Raw genomic sequence first — 21,446 nt, forward strand, 5'->3', positions numbered from 1 at the left:
GAGGCAAGGATTAATCAAGGATAGTCAGCATGGCTTTGTCAGGGGGAGATCGTGTCTGACCAGTTTGATTGAATTTTTCAAGGGGGTGACTTGGGTGAGGGTGCTGCAGTTGATGTAGTCTGCATGGACTTCAGTAAGGCTTTTGGCAAAGTCCCACATGGGAGACTGGTCAAGAAGGTAAGAGCCCATGGGATCCAGGGTAATTTGGCACAATGGATCCAAAATTGGCTTAGTGGCAGGAGGCAGAGGGTGATGGTCGAAGGTTGTTTTTGTGACTGGACGCCTGTGTCCAGTGGTGTACCGCAGGGATCGGTGTTGGGTCCTTTGCTGTTTGTAGAATACATTAATGATTTAGATATGAATATAGGAGGTATGATCAGTAAGTTCACAGATGACATGAAAATTGGTGGATTGGTAAATAGCGAGGAGGGAAGCCTCAGGCTACAGGACGATATAGACGGGTTGGTTAGATGGACAGAACAGTGGCAAATGGAATTTAACCCTGAAAAGTGTGAAGTGATGCATTTTGGGAGGACTAACAAGGCAAGGGAATACACAATGAATGGTAGGACACTAGGAAGGACAGAGGATCAGAGGGACCTTGGTGTGCATGTACTTAGATCCCTGAAGGCAGCAGGACAGGTAGATAAGTGGTTAAAAAGGCATATGGGATATTTGCCTTCATTGGCTGAGGCATAGAATATAAGAGCAGGGAGGTTATGATGGAGCTGTACAAAACGCTAGTTAGGCCACAGCTGGAATACTGTGCGCGGTTCTGGTCGCCACACTATAGGACGGATGTGATTGCATTGGAGAGGATGCAGAGGAGATTCACCAGGATGTTACCTGGGCTGGAGTGCTTCAGCTATGAAGAGAGACTGGACAGGCTGGGGTTGTTTTCCTTACAGCAGAGAAGGCTGAGGGGGGACCTGATTGACGTGTACAAAATTATGAGGGGGGTAGATGGAAAGGAACTTTCCCCTTAGTAGAGGGGTCAATAACCAGGGGGCATAGTTTCATGGTAAGGGGCAGGAGGTTTAGAGGGGATTTGAGGAAAAACTTTTTTACCCAGATTTTGGAATCTGGAACTCACTGCCTGAAAGGGTGGTAGAGGCAGGAACCCTCACAACATTCAAGAAGCATTCAGATGAGCACTTGAGACGCCATAGCATACAAGGCTACGGACCAAGTGCTGGAAAATGGGATTAGAATAGACAGGGCTTGACGGCTGGCGTGGGCACGATGGGCTGAAGGGCCTCTTTCTGTTCTGTATAACTCTAAGAGCAGGGAGTTCTGATATATGCTGGCCAATATTTACCCCTCCAGCAACACCACTAAACAAAAAACAGATTATCTGGTCATTTATCTTATCATGTTTGTGGGACTTTGCTGTGTGCAAATTAGCTGCCCTGTTTCCTTCATTGGATCAGTGACTACACTTCAAAAGGACTTAATTGGCTGTAAAGCACATTGGGATTCCTGAATCTGTGAAGGGTGCTATATAAATGCAATTTCTTTCTTTCTATTTTTAATAGTGAGAATATATCAGTCTGTACCCTAATAATCTCCTGTTCAAAGGTTACCTGTCGCTTGTCCACTGCCTCATTTGGCAGTTTTGCTTTAGAGTTTATCATGTCCAGTTCTCTTTTTATCGAGATGATTTTTTTTTCAAGGTCTAGTATCTTTTATATTTGACTGTTCCAGTAATGCCAACCCCAGCGCCTCATAGATGTTGAGACAAATTCTTAAAAATCATGAGATTTGGTAAGAAATCGTATTGGTTTTTGGTTTATAAACCTCACTAGTGGCTTTATATTAATAAATTTAATTAATTACATAGAATGGGAGAGCAGGTGATGTGTTACTGCTGCAATATGTGGGAGCTGGTGGACACCATTGACGTTCACAGTGATCACGTGCAGTAAGTGCTGGCTGCTCGAGGAACTCCGGCTCCGTGTTGATGAGCTGGAGTTCGAGCTTCAAACACTGCGACACATCAGGGAGGGGGAGAGTTACCTGGACTCTGTGTTCCAGGAAGTAGTCACACCAATTAGATTAGCTAATTCAGATGTTGTCCGTGGTCAGGGACAGGAGGGTGTGACTATGAGTGAGGCAGGTACGGGGATCCAGGAGGTAGTGTTGGAGGAGCCATAGAAACATAGAAGATAGGAGCAGGAGTAGGCCATTCGGCCCTTTGAGCCTGCTCCACCATTCGATGAGATCATGGCTGATCATCCAAATTCAGTACCCTGTCCCTGCCTTCTCCCCATATCCCTTGATCCCTTTAGCCTTAAGAAATATATCCAACTCTTTCTTGAATATACTTAATGAACTGGCCTCCACCGCCTTCTGTGGCAGAGAATTCCACAGGTTCACCACTCTCTGGGTGAAGAAATTCCTCCTCATTTCAGTCCTAAATGGCTTACCCCTTATCCTTAGACTATGACCCCTGGTTCTGGACTCCCCAGCCATCAGAAACATCCTTCCTGCATCTAGTCTGTCCAGGCCTGACAATTTTATAGGTTTCGATGAGATCCCCTCAATCTTCTAAACTCCAGTGAGTATAAGCCCAATCGACACAATCTCTCCTCATACGTCATTCCTGCCATCCCAGGTATCAGCCTGGTGAATCTTCGCTGCACTTCTTCCATGGCAAGAACGTCCTTCCTCAGGTAAGGCGACCAAAACTGCACACAATACTCAAGGTGTGGTCTCACCAAGGCCCTGTATGACTGCAGCAAGACATCCTTGTTCTTGTACTCGAACCCTCTTGCTACGAAGGCCAACATACCATTTGCCTTCTTAACCGCCTGCTGCACCTGCATGCTTACCTTCAGCGACTGGTGCACAAGAACACCCAGGTCTTTCTGCACTTCCCCTTCTCCCAATCTATTGCTATTCAAATAATAATCTGCCTTCCTGTTTTTGCCACCAAAGTGGATAACCTCACATACATCCACATTATAGTGCATTTGCCATGTTTCTGCCCAATCACCCAACCTGTCCAAATCGTACTGGAGTTTCACGACATCCTCCTCACAGCATACCCTCCCACCCAGCTTTGTGTCGTCTGCAAATTTGGAGATATTACATCCAATTCCCTCGTCCAGATCATTAATATATATTGTGAACAGCTGGGGTCCTAGGACCGATCCTTGCGGTACCCCACTAGTCACTGCCTGCCACTCGGAAAACAACCCGTTTATTCCAACTCTTTGCTTTCTGTCCGCCAACCAGTTCTCTATCCAAGTCAATACCTTGCCCCCAATCCCATGTGCCTTAATTTTGCACGCTAATCTCTTATGCGGGACCTTATCGAAAGCCTTCTGAAAGTCCAAATACACCACATCCACTCCCTTATCTATTTTACCAGTTACATCCTCAAAAAATTCCAGTAGATTAGTCAAGCAGGATTTACCTTTTGTAAATCCATGTTGACTTTGTCCGATCCAGTCACTGCTTTCCAAGTGCTCTGCCATTACATCTTTTATAATGGACTCTAGCATTTTCCCCACTACCGATGTCAAGCTTGCCAGTCTATAATTCCCCGCCTTTTCTCTACCACCTTTTTTGAATAGTGGGGTAACATTAGCTACCCGCCAATCCATGGGTACCGTTCCAGAGTCTATCGAGTTCTGGAAGATGACCAGCAATGCATCTGCTACTTCTAGGGCCACTTCCTTAAGTACCCTGGGATGTAGATTATCAGGCCCTGGGGATTTATCGGCCTTCAGTCCCATCAATTTTCCTAACACCATTTCCCTACAAATACTGATTTCTTTCAGTTCCACCCTTTCATCAGACCCTATGTTCTCCGGCATCTCTGGGAGGTTATTTGTGTCCTCCTTTGTGAAGACAGAACCAAAATATGTATTTAGCTGGTCTGCCATTTCTTTGTTCCCCATTATAAATTCCCCCGATTCTGACTGCAAGGGACCTACGCTTGACTTCACCAATCTTTTTCTCTTCACATATCTATAAAAGCTTTTACAGTCAGTTTTTATGTTCCCTGCCAGCTTACTCTCATATTCTATTTTCCCTTTCTTAATTAATCCCTTTGTCCTCCTTTGTTGAATCCTAAACTGCTCCCAATCCTCAGGATTATTGCTTTTTCTGGCCAATTTATATGCCCTCTCCTTGGACCTTATGCTATCCCTAATTTCCCTTGTTAGCCACGGTTGGGTCACCTTTTTTGTTTTATTTTTATGCCAAACTGGGATGAACAAATTCTGTAGTTCATCCATTCGGTCTTTGAATGTTTGCCATTGCCTATCCACCGTCAGCCCTTTGAGTGCCATTCCCCAATCAATCCTACCCAACTCGCTCCTCAGACCATCGTAGTTTCCTTTATTTAAATTGAGGACCCTAGTCTCCGAGTCAACTACTTCATTCTCCATCTTAATGAAGAATTCTATCATATTATGATCGCTCCGACCCAAGGGGCCTCGTACAACAAGATTGCTAATTAATCTTTTCTCGTTACATAATACCCAGTCTAAGATGGCCTGATCTCTGGTTGGTTCCTCGACATATTGGCCCAGGAAACCATCCTGTAAACACTCCAGGAATTCCTCCTCCACAGTATTGTTACTAATTTGGTTGGCCCAATCTCTATGTAGATTAAAGTCACCCATGATTACTGCTGTGCCCTTATTGCACGCTTCTTTAATTTCCCTTTTAATGCCATCCCCAACCTCCGCCTTACTGTTTGGAGGTCTATAAACCACTCCCACTAACGTTTTTTTCCCCTTAGTGTTTCTCAATTCTACCCATACAGATTCCACCTCATCAGAGCTAATATCCTTCATTACAATTGTGTTAATCCCTTCTTTAACCAGTAATGCTACCCCACCTCCCTTTCCTTTTTGCCTATCTTTCCTGAATATCGAATACCCCTGGATGTTGAGTTCCCAGTCCTGGCCTTCCTTGAGCCACGTTTCCGTAATCCCAACCAAATCGTATTTGTTTACTTCTATTTGCACAGCCAATTCATCCACCTTATTACAAATGCTCCTCGCATTAAGACACACAGCCTTCAGGCTTGTTTTTTTAACGCTCTTAGACCTATTATAATTATTATTTACTGTGGCCATGTTTGATTTAAACCGTTGATTTCTCTGACTGCCACTTTTGTTTTTCTCCTTGTTTCCCTTTCCTCTGTCTCCCTGCTCAGGTTCCCAACCCCCTGCCATTTTAGTTTAAACCCTCCCCCACAGCACTAGCAAACACTCCCCCTAGGACATCGGTTCCAGCCCTGCCCAGGTGCAAACCGTCCGGTTTGAACTGGTCCCACCTCCCCCAGAACCGGTTCCAATGTCCCAGGAACTTGAATCCCTCCCCCTGGCACCATTCCTCTAGCCACGTATTCATCTGAAGTATCCTTCTGTTTCTACTCTGAGTAGCACGTGGCACTGGTAGCAATCCTGAGATTACTACCTTTGAGGTCGTGTTTTTTAATTTATCTCCTAACTCCCTATATTCCGCTTTTAGGACCTCATCCCGCTTTTTACCTATATCGTTGGTGCCTATATGCACCACGACAACTGGCTGTTCATCCTCCCCTTCCAAGATGTTCTGCAAACGCTCGGAGACATCCTTGACCCTTGCACCAGGGAGGCAACACACCATCCTGGAGTCTCGTTTGCGGCCGCAGAAACGCCTATCTATTCCCCTTACAATTGAATCCCCTATTACTATAGCTCTACCCCTCTTTTTCCTCCCATTCTGTGCAGCAGCGCCACCCCTGGTGCCAGGAAGTTGGCTGCTGCTGCCTTCCTCTGATAAGCCATCCCCCCAACAGTACTTAAAGTGGTGCATCTGTTGGAGAGGGGGATGGCCACAGGGGACCCCTGCATTACCTGCCTGCGCCTAGTACTCTGCCTGTTGGTCACCTGTTCCCTTTCTTCCTGTCCAATCTCTACCTGTGGTGTGTCCAACTCCGTAAATGTGCTATTCACGATGTCCTGAGCATCGTGAATGCTCCAGTATGTATCCAATCGCAGCTCCAGCGCCGCAATGCAGTCTGTCAGTAGCTGCAGCTGGATGCACTTCCTGCACATGTAGTTGTCAGGGACACAGGAAGTGTCCGAGTTCCCACATTTCGCAGGAGGAGCAGATCATGGGGCCCGGCTGTCCTGCCATGACTTACCCTTTAATTAATTGAATTTAAATTAAATCAATCAATCAATCCCACTAATTACACTACAGTTAACTGGTTTACCAACAGTCCCTGCTACACTAGAGAGACCTTAGAAACTATAAACCAGAGTTAAAGTTTAAAAAAAGAGGGAAATACTCACCAACCAATCACTTACCTCCTTCCTGGTGACGTCACACTTTGATTACTTTTTACCTCTTTCCCCTGCTGTTGAATTGGTAAGCCTCGCCTCGCCCCTCCTTTTAAAGTTGCCGCGCTGCTTGTACCTCACGCAGGTCCGCTCTGGTCGGGCGTCGCTGCTCACTCCACTCCCAGGTCAGCCGCAGCCCTTGCTCTTGTCCAACAGGTTCGAGGCTCTTACTCCCTGTGAGGACGGGAACGGGGACTGCAGGGAGGATGAGCAACCTGGCCACAGCACCGTGGAACGAGGGGCCATTCAAGTGGGGGGAGTAAAAATAAATGTTGTAGTGGTAGAGGATAGTATCATTAGGGGGATAGATAGGGTTTTTTGCAGCCGAGAGCGAGAGTCCTGAAGGCTGTGTTGCCTGCCCGGTGCCAGGGTTAAGGACATCTCCTCTGGGCTGGAGCGAAACTTGGAGTGGGAGGGGGAGGATCCAGTTGTCGTGGTCCATGTTGGTACTAACGACATAGATCCGACAAGGAAAGAGGTTCTGCTGAGGGAGTATGAGCAACTAGGGGCCAAATTAAAAAACAGAACCACGAGGGTAATAATCTCTGGATTACTACCTGAGCCACGGGCAAATTTGGCTAGGGTAAATAAAATCAGAGAGTTAAATGCGTGGCTCAAAGACTGGTGTGGGAGAAAAGGGTTTTGCTTCTTGAGACACTGGCACCAGTACTGGGACGGGAGAGAGCTGTTCTGTTGGGACAGACTTCACTTGGCCAGTGCTTCCCAGCAGATTGGAAAACTGCTATTGTAACGCCCTTATTTAAAAAGGGAAGTAGACAAAAGGCTGGAAACTATAGACCAGTTAGCCTAACATCTGTGGTTGGTAAAATGTTGGAGTCCATTATTAAGGAAGCAGTAACAGGACATTTGGATAAGCATAATTTAATCTGACAGAGTCAGCATGGTTTTATGAAGGGGAAGTCCTGTTTGACAAATTTGCTCGAATTCTTTGAGGATGTAACAAACAGGGTGGATAAAGGGGAACCAGTGGATGTGGTGTATTTGGACTTCCAAAAGGCATTTGACAAGGTGCCACATAAAAGATTACTGCACAAGATAAAAAATCACGGGATTGGGGGTAATATACTGGCATGGTTGGAAGATTGGCTATCTAACAGAAAACAGAGAGTTGGGATAAATGGTTCCTTCTCGGGTTGGCAATCAGTAACTAGTGGTGTTCCGCAGGGGTCGGTGCTGGGACCCCAACTCTTTACAATCTCTTAACGATTTGGAGGAGGGAACCAAGTGCAACATATCCAAGTTTGCCGACGATACAAAGATGGGAGGGAAAGCAGTGAGTGAGGAGGACATAAAAAACCTGCAAAAGGACATAGACAGGCTAAGTGAGTGGGCAGAAATTTGGCAGATGGAATATAATGTTGGAAAGTGTGAGGTTATGCACTTTTGCAGAAAAAATCAAAGAGCAAGTTATTACCTAAATGGAGAGAAACTGCAAAGTGCTACAGTACAAAGGGATCTGGGGCTCCTGGTGCATGAAACACAGAAGGTTAGTATGCAGGTACAGCAGGTGATCAGGAAGGCCAATGGAATCTTGGCTTTTATTGCAAGGGGGATGGAGTATAAAAGCAGGGAAGTCTTGCTTCAGTTATACAGGGTACTGGTGAGGCCACACCTGGAATATTGCGTATAGTTTTGGTTTCCATATTTAAGAAAAGATATACTTGCTCTCGAGGCAGTTCAGAGAAGGTTCACTCGGTTGATTCCGGAGATGAGGGGGTTGACTTATGCGGAAAGGTTGAGTAGGTTGGGCCTCTACTCATTGGAATTCAGAAGAATGAGAGGCGATCTTATCGAAACATATAAGATTGTGAGGGGGCTTGATCGGGTGGATGCGGGGAGGATGTTTCCACTGATGGGTGAGACTAGAACTAGGGGGCATAATCTTGGAATAAGGAGCTGCCCTTTCAAAACTGAGATGAGGAGAAACTTCTTCACTCAGAGGGTAGTAAATCTATGGAATTTGCTACCTCAGAGAGCTGTGGAAGCTGCGACATTAAATAAATTTAAAGCGGAGATAGACAGTTTCCTAGCTGATAAGGGAATTAGGGATTACGGAGAGCGGGCAGGGAAGTGGACGTGAGTCTAGGTTCGGATCAGCCATGATCCTATTGAATGGCGGAGCAGGCCCGAGGGGCCGTATGGCCTACTCCTGCTCCTACTACTTATGTTCTTATGTTTATTTAATCTCTTAACAGGTCACAGCTCTTTTACAAAAATTAATTACTGCATCTCAAAATGCTTTTAAAAAACTTTTGAAGAATCCTCCCCGTTATCACCACCCTTTGTGAGGTGGGGTAAATTTTCATTAAAAATTGCGAGTCTTGTGATTAATTCGCGAGAACTGTATATTCTATGTAATAAATAGCTGCAATTACTTGAATTTGAACTTTTAGAACAGACACAGGCCAGGTTTGCAGCTAAGTAAGACAAAAGTGCTCCAGATCTGACACTAAGTGTAAAGTAAAACCACGAGAGGTGTGCCCACTGTTGGTTTAAAAGTGTGAACCATTTACATGATTCTCATGGAGAAAGCACCATATACTCAAATGAGCATGCAATCTTTCACTTCCTTTTGATTAAAAATCCTGCTCTTAACACGTCCTGATGGTGACAGCCCCGTAATGTGTACATGGCAAAATAAAATTTCAGAATCCTACCACAATCGTGTATGCCTCCAGAAGTGCCTCGGCTATCTTTATGGTTTAGATGCATCCACTACCATTGAATAATTGATAAAAGAAATGTTAAAAAATAAATACACACATCAATCTCCATTTGAGTGGGAGTGAGAGAGGGTGCCTGCAGGCATATTAGTGATGCACTGTAAGAACCAGCCAAACTTTTAGTGAGCTTTAATAGTGAGTTCAAGTTGGAAAAGGAAATCATTATTTTGGTCGTCATGTCACTCTTGTTCACTGTTGCGGTCTCGCTTTACAGCGTGTCTAATTTTGATCAGAAATAACTCATTAAAAAATAATTAAATCACGACGTGGCGGAGTGGGAAGAGGGTAGATGCAGGATGGGCTGCTTGTGCAGAGAGAGGGACAGACAGCGAGCCGGGTCGGCACCATGTACGTGCTCTCTTGCTTTGGGTCTGTGGTCGGTCTGTGCTTCACTGGTAGTTACAACGGTGGCTATCTGTGAAATTTTCAGTGTGTCCATGATCTTCTCTGTCCAACCTCCTCCTCCCCGCCCCCCCCCCCCCCCCACCAACCACCAGACAATTCTACATGCTGATAATAAAATTGCCAAATTTTGCTGCACACTTAGGCCGTGATTTTATCATCGGTGTCAGGATGGTGGCGGGAGAGCTGGGTTCTAGTCACAATCCTGGCTGCAGCCGCTCTGTCAAAGGGATTTTCCCTTGATTGGCCTTATTAAGCCCACCCTGCGAGCTTCCCGGTCAATTAACATGAAGCAGGTCTGATGCCGTCATTTGATGACGCGTCATCAGCCGGTTTCCTTAAAGAGACCATGGCCATATTCAGTTTGACACTTGTTCTGTCAGTGTTTGACAGCATTGAGGTCCTGCAAACACTGACAAGCACTGCACAAAGGTGCTCAAATGACTCCCTCCATATGCTTATGGAGAGAGTCACAGCACGCAGGGAGGTTCTCTTCCCTTCCAAGGGTGTAAGACACCTCCTCATGACTCCGCGCAGCCTGGTTGCACATTGTACAGGAGGGCAAAAGCAGGGATGTCGTCGGGAGTCCCTTGCTGCAGTGGCGCCAATCTTTCAATGGATCTGTAAATGTTACTGCAAAGCCACACTCCAACTCACTCTGCTGTGCCACTCAATACCTGCCCATCACTCTGCCTTCCATACCCTTCTGCTGCACATCCTTACTCTCACCAACTTACCTTGCACCTCCACCAAACCCCCTCTATCCACTTTATTACTTCCCCATCTCACTCGCCACCCCTCACATTCATCCTACTGCAAGCATACCAACTAACAACACACAAGGGTAGGCACCTGAGAGATTCAGCCAATGTCCATGTGAAGTTTCTGGTAATGTGTTGTCAAACAGTGAAATCTCTTTTTCCAACATTGCCCCTTATTGGACAGAACTGAGCGCACCTTGAGAAGAGTCTTCGTGAGTTCCAGTGAATGTTCAGACATAACCTCCCCCCCCGCTATAGTGATGAGTGTGCATGGAATGGCTTGGACATTAAAGGGATGCTTCACGGTGCTGGTGTGGGATGGTGTCAACCTGGCGCATCATGTGGCAACCAGGGTTTACAGCGTGAAGTGAAGTAAATCTGGCCATGGTGATGCCATCGCTGGTCTCCTGGGCAGCAATGTTGTCAGGGGCTGATGTCCTGTGCAGCATCAGGTGATGGCAGAGAAGGTTGGTGAGCCTGGTGATGTTGGGGCTGATCGTGGAAAGATTCAGAGGACCAAGGTCTGATTTTTACAAGGGCACTGATGTTGCTGGAATAGATGGCAGCTGCAGGTGAGATGACAGAAGTGATCTGTTAATGGTGAGAGGGGTTGTTCCAATGCGGTGGCACTGAATATACAGTTGCCTCAACACTTGCAAGCTAAAGAAATGTCTATATATTATAAACTAGCTGGGGAGCCCCGCGTTGCGAGGGCAATTTTGGGGCGCGAGGGCAATTTTGGGGCGTTTGGTCTCCCTGCCCCTGTGTGTCCCCCCTCTCCCTGTCATGTCCTCTCCCTGTCCTATCCCTCCCTCCCCTCCCTCCTCCCCTCTCTCCCTCCCTCCCCTCCCCCCCTCTCCCCTCTCCCCCTCTCTCCCTCTCTCCCTCTCTCCCTCCCTCCCTCCCTCCCCTCTCTCCCTCCTCCCCTCCCTCCCTCTCCCTTCCCTCCCTCCCCTCCCCTCTCTCCCTCCCTCCCCTCCCCTCTCTCCCTCCCTCCCCTCCCCTCTCTCCCTCCCTCCCCTCCCCTCTCTCCCTCCCTCCCCTCCCCTCTCTCCCTCCCTCCCCTCCCCTCTCTCCTCCCCTCCCCTCCCCTCTCTCCCTCCCTCCCCTCCCCTCTCTCCCTCCCTCCCCTCCCCTCTCTCCCTCCCTCCCTCCCCTCTCTCCCTCCCTCCCCTCCCTCCCTCCCTCCCCTCCCTCCCTCCCCTCCCTCCCTCCCCTCCCTCCTCCCTCCTCCCTCCCCTCTCTCCCTCCCCTCTCTCCCTCCCCTCTCTCCCTCCCCTCTCTCCCTCCCCTCTCTCCCTCCCCTCTCTCCCTCCCCTCTCTCCTCCCCTCTCTCCTCCCCTCTCTCCCTCCCCTCTCTCCCTCCCCTCTCTCCCTCCCCTCTCTCCCTCCCCTCTCTCCCTCCCCTCTCTCCCTCCCCTCTCTCCCTCCCCTCTCTCCCTCCCCTCTCTCCCTCCCCTCTCTCCCTCCCTCTCTCCCTCCCCTCTCTCCCTCCCCTCTCTCCCTCCCCTCTCTCCCTCCCACTCTCTCCCTCCCCTCTCTCCCTCCCCTCTCTCCCTCCCTTCCCTCCCCTCCCTCCCTCCCCTCCCCTCTCTCCCTCCCTCCCTCCCCTCCCTCCCTCCCCTCCCCTCCCCTCTCTCCCTCCCTCCCCTCCCCTCTCTCCTCCCTCCCCTCCCCTCTCTCCCTCCCTCCCCTCCCCTCTCTCCCTCCCTCCCTCCCCTCCCCTCTCTCCCTCCCTCCCCTCCCCCTCTCTCCCTCCCTCCCCTCCCCTCTCTCCCTCCCTCCCCCTCCCCTCTCTCCCTCCCTCCCCTCCCCTCTCTCTCCTCCCTCCCCTCTCCCCCTCTCCCTCCCTCCCCTCCCCTCCCTCCCTCCCCTCCCCTCTCTCCCTCCCTCCCCTCTCTCCCTCCCTCCCCTCCCCTCTCCCTCCCTCCCCTCCCCTCTCTCCCTCCTCCCCTCCCCTCTCTCCCTCCCTCCCCCTCCCCTCTCTCCCTCCCACCCTCCCCTCTCTCCCTCCCTCCCCTCCCCTCTCCCCTCCCCTCTCTCCCTCCCTCCCTCTCTCCCTCCCTCCCCTCCCCTCCCCTCTCTCCCTCCCTCCCTCCCCTCCCCTCACTCCCTCCCTCCCCTCTCTCCTCCCTCCCCTCTCTCCTCCCTCCCCTCTCTCCCTCCCTCCCCTCTCTCCCTCCCCTCCCCTCCCCTCTCTCCCTCCCTCCCCTCCCCTCTCTCCCTCCCTCCCCTCTCCCTCTCTCCCTCCCTCCCCTCCCCTCTCTCCCTCCCTCCCCTCCCCCTCTCTCCCTCCCTCCCCTCCCCTCTCTCCCTCCCTCCCCTCCCCTCTCTCCCTCCCTCCCCTCCCCTCTCTCCCTCCCTCCCTCCCCTCCCTCCCTCCCCTCCCCTCTCTCCCTCCCCTCCCCCCCTCTCCCTCCCCTCCCCTCTCTCCTCCCTCCCCTCCCCTCTCATCCCTCCCCTCCCCCCCTCTCCCTCCCCTCCCCCCCTCTCCCTCCCCTCCCCCCCTCTCCCTCCCCTCCCCCCCTCTCCCTCCCCTCCCCCCCTCTCCCTCCCCTCCCCCCCTCTCCCTCCCCCTCCCCCCCCTCTCCCTCCCCTCCCCCCCTCCTCCCTCCCCTCCCCCCCTCTCCCTCCCCTCCCCACCCCGCTCCCCTCCCTCCCCCCCTCCCTCCCCCCTCCCTCCCCTCCCTCCCCTCACCTCCCCCCTCCCCTCCCCTCTCTCCCTCCCCTCTCTCCCTCCCCTCCTCTCCCTCCCCCTCTCTCCCTCCCCTCTCTCCCTCCCCTCTCTCCCTCCCCTCTCTCCCTCCCCTCTCTCCCTCCCTCCCCTCTCTCCCCTCCCCTCTCTCCCTCCCCTCCCCTCTCTCCTCCTCCCCTCTCTCACCTCCCTCTCTCCCCCTCCCTCCCCTCTCTCCCTCCCTCCCCTCCCCTCTCTCCCTCCCCTCCCCTCTCTCCCTCCCTCCCCTCCTCTCCCTCCCTCCCCTCTCTCCCTCCCTCCCCTCTCTCCCTCCCTCCCCTCTCCTCCCTCCCTCCCTCTCCTCCCTCCCTCCCCTCTCTCCTCCCTCCCCTCTCTCCCTCCCTCCCCCTCTCTCCCTCCCTCCCCTCTCTCCCTCCCTCCCCTCTCTCCCTCTCTCCCCCCCTCCCCTCCCCTCCCCTCCCCTCCCCTCCCCTCCCCTCCCCTCCCCTCCCCTCCCTCCCCTCCCCTCCCCTCCCCTCCCCTCCCCTCTCTCCCTCCCTCCCCTCCCCTCTCTCCCTCCCTCCCTCTCTCCCTCCCTCCCCTCCCCTCTCTCCCTCCCTACCCTCCCCTCTCTCCCTCCCTACCCTCCCTCTCTCCCTCCCTACCCTCCCCTCTCTCCCTCCCTCCCCTCCCCTCTCTCCCTCCCTCCCCTCCCCTCTCTCCCTCCCTCCCCTCCCCTCTCTCCCTCCCCTCCCCTCTCTCCCTCCCCTCCCCTCTCTCCCTCCCCTCCCCCGCTCTCCCTCCCCTCCCCCCCTCTCCCTCCCCTCCCCACCCCCCCCAACCCCCCTCCCCCCTCTCCCCCCCCCCCCCCCCAAACCCCGCTCCCCCACTCCCCTCTGTCCCTCTCTCCGGCCCCTCCCCCCTGCCTAGTGCCTGAGGTCCGGTGCCGTTGCTGAGGTCCCCCGCGTATCGCGCGGCTGACGGACGGCCGCTGCGGGTGGGTGGGCGGCGCGTGCGCGGTGAGTGCGGGCGGCGCGTGTGCGGTGAGTGCGGGCGGCGTGAGTGCGGGCGGTGAGTGCGGGCGGCGCGTGCGGCGTGAGTGCGGGCGGCGCGTGCGCGGTGAGTGCGGGCGGCGCGTGCGCGGTGAGTGCGGGCGGCGCGTGCGCGGTGAGTGCGGGCGGCGCGTGCGCGGTGAGTGCGGGCGGCGCGTGCGCGGTGAGTGCGGGCGGCGCGTGCGCGGTGAGTGCGGGCGGCGCGTGCGCGGTGAGTGCGGGCGGCGCGTGCGCGTGCGCGGTGAGGGCGGCGCGTGCGCGTGCGCGGTGAGGGCGGCGCGTGCGCGGCGAGTGCGGGCGGGCTGCGGGAGCCGGCAAGGCCGTTAGCGAGCGGGAAACTTCGGGCGGCGCGCCCGCGCTCCGTCCGCGACACCTGAGAGGGGGAAGTAGAGAGGGAAGAGGAGAAGGAGAGAGAGGGAAGAGGAGAGAGGGAAGAGGAGAAGGGAGAGAGAGGGAAGAGGAGAAGGAGAGAGAGAGAGGGAAGAGAGAGAGAGAGAGAGAGAAATTTTTTCAGCTTCAGGCCCCGAGTCCCCCCTGCGCGAGGGTGAGGAGGCGGAGTGGGGGGGGGTTTGCTAAACACAATATAAAACTCAAATAAATTGTTAATTAATTGCCTAACACATAATTGAAATATTTACCTTAGTTCCCTAACACACAGAAAGTGTGGGGGGAAAAAATCGTGGAAAATCAAGATGGCGGCCACTCACCTCGGTTCAGAAGGATAAGGCCCGCCCACACACGCACCGATTGGTCGACCGGTCAGGTCACCGAAGCGTAGGATTGGTCAATCGTCTAGTCACTCGACACTCAACTGTAGGAAGACCTCGACGTCACACGGTCGCTAATGAGATGCTAATGAGCGGAACGCTGAACGTTTTTGGGATACCGCGGGCGGGATTTTTGTCCGGCCGAAACGTAAATACGCCGATGACCGGTCCGGAATCGCAAGCTTTCTTTTGAGGCGATGCGCGCGTCGGTACGCTCTGTAACTTCCAAACGTATAGAGACCAGGCGGACAGACAGACAGAAGAGCCGCTTTATATATATAGATGCAGTAAATAACAGTTTCTGAGCTCTGAAACTAACCATCTGTAACATGGTATCCTTTACACCACTTCTGCAGCTGTCAGCTTATCAGAAACATCAGAGCAGACTCAAATCACAACAGGTTGAGCTGGTGTATTCCCCGAGCAGCGGGTAACCCATGGGGGAGAATATAAAATTGGAAGGAAGCCTCAAAATAGTGTTGAATTGACTCTTTAACAAGCCATTTAACAAGCTCAATTGTATCCCCCGTCGCTTGGTGTCGGGTCAGTTCTCCGCTGACCGACCCGACACCTGGGAGACTCGCGTGGAGGCAGGTTGATGGTGGGTTTCCTACCCGCTGTCAATCTTTGCTATTTTGACTGGACCTGCCTCCAAACCCGCCCTCTGAGCGCCGGCAAAATTCCGGCCTTAGCCTCCACTTGTTCATTTAGCAGCTTGTCCTCGTTGGCTCTGGCAGTTTAAAATATTTAAAGCGGCTTTCACTTAAAACTGTCTTTTACTGAAGTAGCATTCTCCACCAACCAAAAAAATCCTTCCCGAAACCATCAACCAATGCACAGCACTGTCACAAGACCGCAGAGACCTGGTCAGCGCCAGAAGTCTATTTTTGATTTGCTATCTTTTTCCGCACCTTCCTCCTATTGGCCCTAATGGTTTCAATGCTCGAGGGGTGGGTTAAATTCAAATCCGAAGCTGTTTCCGGTGCAGCAGCACGGTTCACAATCCTCCATTTGCTCCAAGAGGAAAATCATGACTTTTCACTGTCGACTCGCGAGATTGCGTGTTGGCATAAATTTTTATTAAAAATAGCGTGTCTCGCGATTAATTTGCAAGAATTACCATTACTGCTGTTCCCTTTCCTGTTCGGATTTTATATTGAATCTGATTGATTTTGGCATTGTTTCATAGATGTTCCCCTAACTGCCTGCAGCTAAATATTGATTGCCCCTTTTATTATTGTGGCCTGACTAAAACCATAATCAAAATCTTTGTTTCTGTAAATTTTTGTCATAAAAACTGTAATTTGATATTTGCATAGACATAATTTGAAATTACACATCTGAAAATTCTCTGATCTGGAACCTTCTTAGGTAATTTTGAATGATGTAATTTAAAACCCTCGTGTTGCAAACATTTTGTCTTGGGACATTTTCAGCATCAGTGCAGTCTGCTTTGTCACAGAGTAATGGGAATGCTGGTCTGCATATGTGATTATCCATTCAGTGTGCTCCAGATTCAAAATTGTGGCACTATGAACAGTTACAAGAGGGGAGGGTGGGGGGGAGGAAAGCTGAAGAACCAATAGTTCTGTTTTAATTTGGCCCTATCCCTTTCTAGTAGCAGTTCTTGCCATTTTTTCCCCTCGAGCAAGAAAAGCACTGAATCCTCGTTTGGTCAATTTATCACAGCAGGACAGGCGTTGAATGGAGGCATATGGAAGAGATTTACCTGCTAAGGGCAATTAGCAAAAAGGCTGTGAGCCTCAAAGATAACTAAATTATTAAAAAGTTTATCTTATTACCATCTTATGGCATTTTTCACTTAACTTTTAGTTCTACAGTTGATGCAGATTTAGAGATATTTGGATTCAACATGGAATTTTTTCTATGAATGTGTTCATTTATTTTTGCCACAGGTGTAGAGCAATGCATTCAAAAGTTTTTGGATGTCGCCAGACAAACTGAGTGTTTCTTTCTTCAGAAGAGGCTACAGCTTGCTGTACAAAAACCTGAACAAGTCATAAAAGAGGTGACGAGAGCTTATTTTCTGTGGTTTTATATTTTTGTTTCCTTTCTGGATAAGTTGTCTAGAGGGAATAATTAATTGTGGAATGAGTAATGGGTATTTTATTACTCGGATCTACAATAAAGCTGAATGGCGTTAGTATATTTCTGGATGAAGATGATGGCAGAAGTGCTGGGTTTTCTTAGCCTATGTAATCTTTATGAAAGAGAAATAACTGTTGGAGTGTGCCTGGGAACCACACCTTAAGAAGGATATATCAGCATTGGAGGGAGCGCAGTGTAGATTTACCAGAATGATGCCTGGACTCCAAGGATTAAATTACAAGGAGGAATTACACAAATTAGGGTTATATTCCCTGGAATTTAGAAGGTTAAGTGTGATTTGATCAAAGATATTAAGGGGATTAGAGAGAAAAACTAATAGCGCTGGTTGGGGAGTCTAGGACTAGGGGACATTGCCTAAAAGGTAGAACAAGGCCTTTCAGGAGTGAAGTTAGGAAATACATCTACACTTAGAGGGTAGTAAAAGTTTGGAACTCTCTTCTGCAAACGGCAGTTGGGGCAAAGGTGGATATATGGAGTTAGGTCACAGATCAGCAGTGATCTCATTGAATGGCAGAACAGGCTCGAGGGGCTAAATGGCCAACTCGTGTTCCTGCATTAATCAATTCTGGAGCCCAAATCCTACTTCATCACTGGTTCTTCAGGCAACAGAGTACTTCAAATACTGGAGGAGAGTAAATGTGTAGCAGACTGGTGGCGTGAACATGCACAGGTTGAGAAAAGTGAGATGCTAATGGTCTTTGGAACCCATTTGACTACTGTAGATAGTAGTACTTAAGAGGTTGGATTGCAAGAACATCCACATTGCAGTTTGGACACCACTTGTTTATATTATCTTTGCCCTGTGTTTTCTCTCCTTGTGTATTCTCCTTTTCTTTCTCTCCGGCTCTTTGTCTGTCCCTCCCGCGCCCTGCGCCCGTCCCTCCCGCGCCCTGCGCCCGTCCCTCCCGCGCCGCTCCCCCTCTGCCTCTTTCTCTTAAAAGTATTTCTTGCAAAACTTTCATGCACTTTTCAAAGACAAAATGTAACTTAAGTATGTTGACTGTTGTATCTCTGTTTCTGACATCACCCATTTTACCCCCTTCCCCTGCCCAGTGGGGTGACCTTCATATTTCCAAATGCTACTATTGACTGAACAATTACAGACAGTATGAGTGTGTCATGGGCCTGTCAGATCCACTGCTTTGCACTGCTCAACTGTTTTTTTTCAGAAACTTTTGCCTTAATGTATATTGTATTACCTGTAAATTCCTGCCCATGTTGTGCCTCTTTAAAGTTTAAGCATTAAATACCTCTGTGTTTTATGGAAGGTTCTTGAAAAAAGATATATATATATTTATTTACATTGTTTTACAGGATGTTTCTGAATTGAAAAATGAGCTACAGAGAAAGGAGGTCTTGATCCAGAAGCACCTAAGCAAGCTGCGCCACTGGCAACAAGTCTTGGAAGATATTAACGTACAGCCCAAAAAATCAGCAGACCTAGCTCAAGGACCTTTGGCCTATCTTGAACAAGCATCTGCAAATATCCCAGCTCCACTAAAGCAAACGTGAAAATTATACACACAACCCAAGGTGTCAGGGCATTTCAATTTAACTTTTTTGGAGGGTGGGCGGAGGGTAGAACAATCAGTTCCAGTTAATCTCTTGAATGGTACCAAGAGTATTATGTACAATGACTAAATCACTTTGCAATTACAACCTTTGGGACTGCAACATATAAATTACTTGAGATCAGTTATTATCAGTTAGTCATACTCACAGAATCATACCTTTCAGCCAATGTCCCAAACTCCTCCATCACCATCCCTGTGTTGCAGCTTCCCCAGGTTGGCACCTCATTTTTAGGTATGCCTGGTGCAGCTCCTGGCATGTTGTTCTACACTCCTTATTGAACCAGGGTTAATCCCCTGGCTTGATGGTAATGGTAGAGTGAGGGATATGCTGGGCCATGAGGTTACAGATTGTGGTGGAATACAATTCTGCTGCTGGTGATGGCCCACAGCGCCTCATGGATGCCCAGTTTTCAGCTGAGAGATCTGTTCTAAATCTATCCCATTTAGCACAGTGGTAGTGCCACACAACACGATGGAGGGTGTCCTCAGTGTGAAGACGGGTCTTCGTGTCCTCAGTGTGAAGACAGGACTTCGTCTCCACAATGACTGTGCAGTGGTCACTGCTACCAATACTGTCATGGACAGATGCATCTGCGACAGGTAGATTGGTGAGGATGAAGTCAAGTAGGTTTTTCCCCTCATGATGGGAAAAACCTACTTGACCCGTCTTCACACTGAGGACACCCTCCATCGTGTTGTGTGGCACTACCACCATGTTAAATGGGACAGATTCAGAACAGATCTCGCAGCTCAAAACTGGGCATCCATGAGGTGCTGTGGGCAATCGGCAGCAGCAGAATTGTTTGCCACCACAATCTGTAACTTCATGGCCCGGCATACCCTTCACTCTACCATTACCATCAAGCCAAGGGACCAACCCTGCTTCAATAAGGAATGTAGAACAGCATGCCAGGAGCAGCACCAGCCGTACCTAAAAATGAGGTGCCAACCTGGGGAAGTTGCAGCACAGGACCACATGCATGCTAAAAAGCAGAAGCAGCATGCTATAGACAGGGCGAAGCGATCCCACAATCAACAGATCAGATCAAAGCTCTGCAGTCCTGCCACATGCAGTCGTGAATGGTGGTGGACCATTAAACAGCGAACTGGAGGAGGAGGCTCCATGAATATCCCCATCCTCAATGATGGTGGAGCCCAGCACGTGAGTGCAAAAGACGGCTGAAGCGTTTGCAACCATCTTCAGCCAGAAGTGCTGAGTGGATGATCCTTAACGGCCTACTCCTGAGGTCCCCACCATCACAGAAGCCAGTCTTCAGCCAATTCGATTCACTCCATGTGATATCAAGAAATGGCTGAATGCACTAGATACGGCAAAGGCTATGGGCCCCGACAACATCCTGGCTATCGTGCTGAAGACTTGTGCTCCAGAACTAGCCACGCCTCTAGCCAAGCTGTTCCAGTACAGCTACAACAGTGGCATCTATCCGACAATGGAAAACTGCCAAGGTATGTCCTGTCCACAAAAAGCAGGACAAATCCAACCCGGCCAATTACCACCCCACCAGTCTACTCAATCTTCAGCAAAGTGATGGAAGGTGTCATCGACAGTGCTATCAAGCAGCACTTACTCACCAATAACCTGCTCACTGATACCCAGTTTGGGTTGCGCCAAGACCACTCGGCTCCCGACCTCATTACAGCCTTGGTCCAAACATGGACAAAGGAGCTGAATTCCAGAGGTGAGGTGAGAGTGACTGCCCTTGACATCAATGCAGCATGTGACTGAGTGTGGCATCAAGGAGCCATAGTAAAACTGAAGTCAATGGGAATCGAGGGGGAAACACTCCAGTGGTTGGAGTCATACCTAGCACAAAGGAAGATAGTTGTGGTGGTTGAAGGTCAATCATCACAGCCCCAGGACATCGCTGCAGGAGTTCCTCAGGGCAGTGTCCGAGGCCTAACCATCTTCAGCTGCTTCACCAATGACCTTCCCTCCAACATATGGTCAGAAATGGGGATATTCGCTGATAACTGCACAGTGTTCAGTGCCATTCATAATTCCTCAGATAATGAAGCAGTCCATGCCCGCTTACAGTAAGAGCCGGATGACGTTCAAGCTTGGGCTGATAAGTGGCAGGTAACATTCACGCCACAGAAGTGCCAGGCACTTTCTCTAACAAGCGAGTGTCTAACCACCTCCCCTTGACATTCAACGGCATTACCATTGCCGAATCCCCCACTATCAACATCTTGGGGGGGGGGGGGGTCACCATTGACCAAAAACTTAACTGGACCAGCCACACAAATATTGTGGCAACAAGCACAGGTCAGAGGCTGGGTATTCTGCAGTGAGTGTCTCACCTCCTGACTCCCCAAAGCCTTTCCACCATCTACAAGGCACAAGTAAGGAGTGTGATGGAATACTCTCCACTTGCCTGGATGAGTGCAGCTCCAACAACATTCAAGAAGCTTGACACCGTCCAGGACAAAGCAGCCCGTTTGATTTGCACCCTATCCACTTAAACATTCACTTCTTGTCCCTAGTAATAGATCTATGCTAACATCAAAGAACTAGGCTGTCTGGTCAATCATTAAGAATAGCTTGGCCAACTGTGAACCTGCCTGGTTTAGATATTTGAATGCTCTGGTTACAGTGTGAACTGGCCTCAGGAGCCAAAGTGAATCGTATCAAAAGTGAAATCACGTTTTTGAGAATTGGATTGACTGATCTTTCATCCTCTTTACGAACCTGTCTCATTACCGAAGGCGTGGGCGTCTGGTTCATAAGAACATAAGAATCCTAATTGCTTGCTGTACTTGCATACTAACTTTCCTGTACGAGGACACCCAAATCTCTCAATACCAACATTTAATAGTGTCTGACCATTTAAAACATACTCAGTTTTTCTACCTACCAAAATGAATAACCTTGCATTTCCCCATATTATACTCCATCTGCCACCTTATTACCCACTCACATAATGCAAGTCTTTCTTTAACCTGTCTATATACCTTTGCAGGCTCTTTGTGTCCT

The 21,446-nt window shown here is 50.1% G+C and overlaps 1 protein-coding gene across 1 annotated transcript in view; it reads left to right on the forward strand.

The window, feature by feature from the left end:
• Nucleotides 1-18,559, forward strand: part of med28 (mediator complex subunit 28) — a 40,475-nt gene extending 21,916 nt beyond the window's left edge. Inside the window, exons 3-4 of the mRNA XM_085966738.1 lie at nucleotides 16,664-16,776; nucleotides 18,192-18,559. Of these exons, the coding sequence (XP_085822864.1) occupies nucleotides 16,664-16,776; nucleotides 18,192-18,389 (311 nt within the window). The 3' untranslated portion in view covers nucleotides 18,390-18,559. The remainder of the gene's footprint in view (nucleotides 1-16,663; nucleotides 16,777-18,191) is intronic.
• Nucleotides 18,560-21,446: the final 2,887 nt, after the last annotated feature.

Source organism: Somniosus microcephalus, chromosome 2 (genome assembly GCF_052327205.1).
Source record: "Somniosus microcephalus isolate GS21.2 chromosome 2, FLI_Smic_1.0, whole genome shotgun sequence".
Lineage (NCBI taxonomy): Eukaryota > Metazoa > Chordata > Chondrichthyes > Squaliformes > Somniosidae > Somniosus > Somniosus microcephalus.